At 45.0% G+C, this 2653-nt stretch overlaps 1 protein-coding gene across 1 annotated transcript in view; it reads right to left on the bottom strand.

The window, feature by feature from the left end:
* Positions 1-2653, bottom strand: part of LOC118412853 (GFP-like fluorescent chromoprotein dsFP483) — a 9782-nt gene that overhangs the window by 5012 nt on the left and 2117 nt on the right. Inside the window, exons 2-4 of the mRNA XM_035815896.1 lie at positions 960-1027; positions 698-790; positions 70-224 (exon numbers count right to left, since the gene is read on the bottom strand). Of these exons, the coding sequence (XP_035671789.1) occupies positions 70-224; positions 698-790; positions 960-962 (251 nt within the window). The 5' untranslated portion in view covers positions 963-1027. The remainder of the gene's footprint in view (positions 1-69; positions 225-697; positions 791-959; positions 1028-2653) is intronic.

The following is a 2653-nucleotide window of genomic DNA, read 5'->3' as shown; positions in this document are numbered from 1 at the left end:
ATGTTTGGACACATCAGCATTACCATGTTACTCACAAGAATATGACATAATAAAAGCTCTATCACTCACCCTGAGCCACCATACATGGCGGCCTGGTAAGGCGACATTTCGCCGTCCGGGTAAGGCAGGTACTGGTAGAAGCCGTACCCGATGTGAGGGACCAGCATCCATGGGGAGAACTGGAGGGCACCCTTGGTGGACTTCAGGTGTAGGTTCTGAGACCCCTACAGATGAAGGCGAAGAGTTTACTTGTAGCAAATATCAATCTCAAACGTGTGTGTGAGGGATCAGCATCCATGGGGAGAACTGGAGGGCACCCTTGGTGGACTTCAGGTTTAGGTACTGAGACCCCTACAGATGAAGGATATTATCTTAGAGTTTACTTATAGTAAATATCAATCTCAGACGTCCACTAAAAATGGCCTCTCTTTGTGAAATTGCAAAATCATAAATATAGCAATATCTCACTCTTGATGAGCGTACTCTGATCTCTCTCCGACCTCGTTTTCGTGCGAGCTCTCGAGCTCATGAGTTCTCGTCACGTTGTGCTGTCGCGAGAACACATTTTGAAATGGTGCTCCTAATTGTAGTTGGACTCATTGTGAATTGAGTAATTGTTACATTATAGAGGAAGGAGACGGTCAAAAAGACTACTATACCTTTACCTTTCAAGCCAGAAGAAATATAACATACTTACATCCTTTGGATTACCTTCGCCACGGCCCACCAAGTCAAACTCCACACCATTGAAGGAACCAAAGATGTGCAACTCGTGGGTAGTTGGAAGAGGCTGCAATCAAAGTGTTGTATCTGATTAGTTAGAGCAAACTTTACTAACTGCAAAAAAGTTCTTTGCCACTTCCTTAAGCTAACCTTGAACTCCTATATAGCTTGCATAAACAAATCGATAGTAATGATAACACAGAAATAACACATAAAGTGCGAAAATTTACTCTTACCATAATTATTGCCGTGTTGAGTTAAGTTGTCTCAGGTAACCACTGGTGGAATCGTCTGGAGTCGGAGTCTGATGACAAAAGTGAGACATTATTGTTAGACCATCCATTTAATTATTTTTTTTTCAATTTTTATTTTGCAGCACTTAAATAAGTACCTTATTATAACAGTGTAACATACAAAGGAAAGGTAAAAGGTAAAAGTATAGTCCAATAGCCTTCCTGATGCCACTGGGTTGTTATCAATAGTCTCTCGAGCACGGCACATAGACAGACACACACGCCCACACATACACACACACATGTGCAAACACACACACACACACACACACACACACACACACACACACACACGCATACGCACACGCACACACACACACACACACGCACACACACACACACACACTCTCGCTCTATCTCTCTATCTTTCTCTCACACACACAACATACACAACACACACGCACACACACGCACACACACACACACACACACACACACACACACAAATCAAGGGGAGGGTCAGTCTCAGAGTCTCAGTTGGTATGTCAGCAAACTATTTGGGCTATGCTACCAGAAAGGCTCTCATAATTAGTGGCTTTGCTTATAAAATATTGCAAAATCATTGTGCCCCACCTGTGACTGCACCTGTGTAAGAAATTAGCTTTGCCATAACCCCATTGGTGATAATGACAAATTTGTCTTTCTGGGCCACTGTACCTTGACAAACGTAAAGTTGCGCTCCCACCGCTCTTGTGTCATGCAAGCATGCGTTCACTGCGTCACTGTTTTGTTATTTTTTCCGATTTTTTTCCGATTTAGATATTGCGTAATACGTAAAAGTATGACTTTGAAGACGACAAAATACACAAAAAGAAAGAAATGTCGTTCTCTATCTCTGAAATTCGTTGAGTATCTTTCGAACCCAGCAGTGACACAAGTGCGGTGGGAGCGCACCTTTAGCCCGAATGCATTTGAGGAGAGGTAATTAGCGTATACGTATTCTCTTGCTAACCTTTCTACACAATAGCAAACTTGTGAGCCGTGAAACGTGTTCATACCCAGCGGGTGTATCGATAATCAGCTTACAATACTTCTTCAGTGGGCTGAAAACACCGCAGTTACTGGTAAAGCATCACAACATTCGCCACGGTGAGGCAGTGATTTTCATTTAATGTGGTACGCGCGGGTTTTTCTTCTGTCAGCTCGAGACTACTAGTACTTTGCAGACTACGAGCGGGGCTGGCTTTTCTAATTGGGGGGGGGGGGGGGGGGGGGTCAAAGGGGCAACCTTGGCTAGGTTCCCTTTGTTTGCCAAGTTTGTTGGGGAAAAGAATTTGCCCCCCCTGCGAAATTTTCCCAGGGCCTTTTAAACCAAATTGATTAGGAAATCCTTTCAAAAACGAGGGGGGGGCAAATAAAAAAGGGTCTGACCCCTTTCCCATAGGAGGGGATTAATGAAACTTGGCACCGTTATTAATCTTTCCCTTCCTAGGAATCCCCCCGAGGTATGCCTTTCTCCCCTCGGTTGAAGCAGCCCTGGACACCGATTTTGTAGGACACCCCCGGGTGGGCCCCCAACTGAGGCCCCCCCAATGGCCCAAAAAGGACAACCAGGTCTGGGAGCTGTTTCCCCAAACTTCCGGCCACGTTTGAATTCAGGATGCCCGCGTTTTACAAGGGCATATGAGGGGGCCTCC

The sequence above is a fragment of the Branchiostoma floridae genome, chromosome 4 (assembly GCF_000003815.2).
Source record: "Branchiostoma floridae strain S238N-H82 chromosome 4, Bfl_VNyyK, whole genome shotgun sequence".
In the NCBI taxonomy this organism is placed as follows: Eukaryota; Metazoa; Chordata; class Leptocardii; order Amphioxiformes; family Branchiostomatidae; genus Branchiostoma; species Branchiostoma floridae.
Note: the sequence above shows the minus strand (reverse complement) of the source record. Positions and strands in the feature narration are given on the sequence as shown.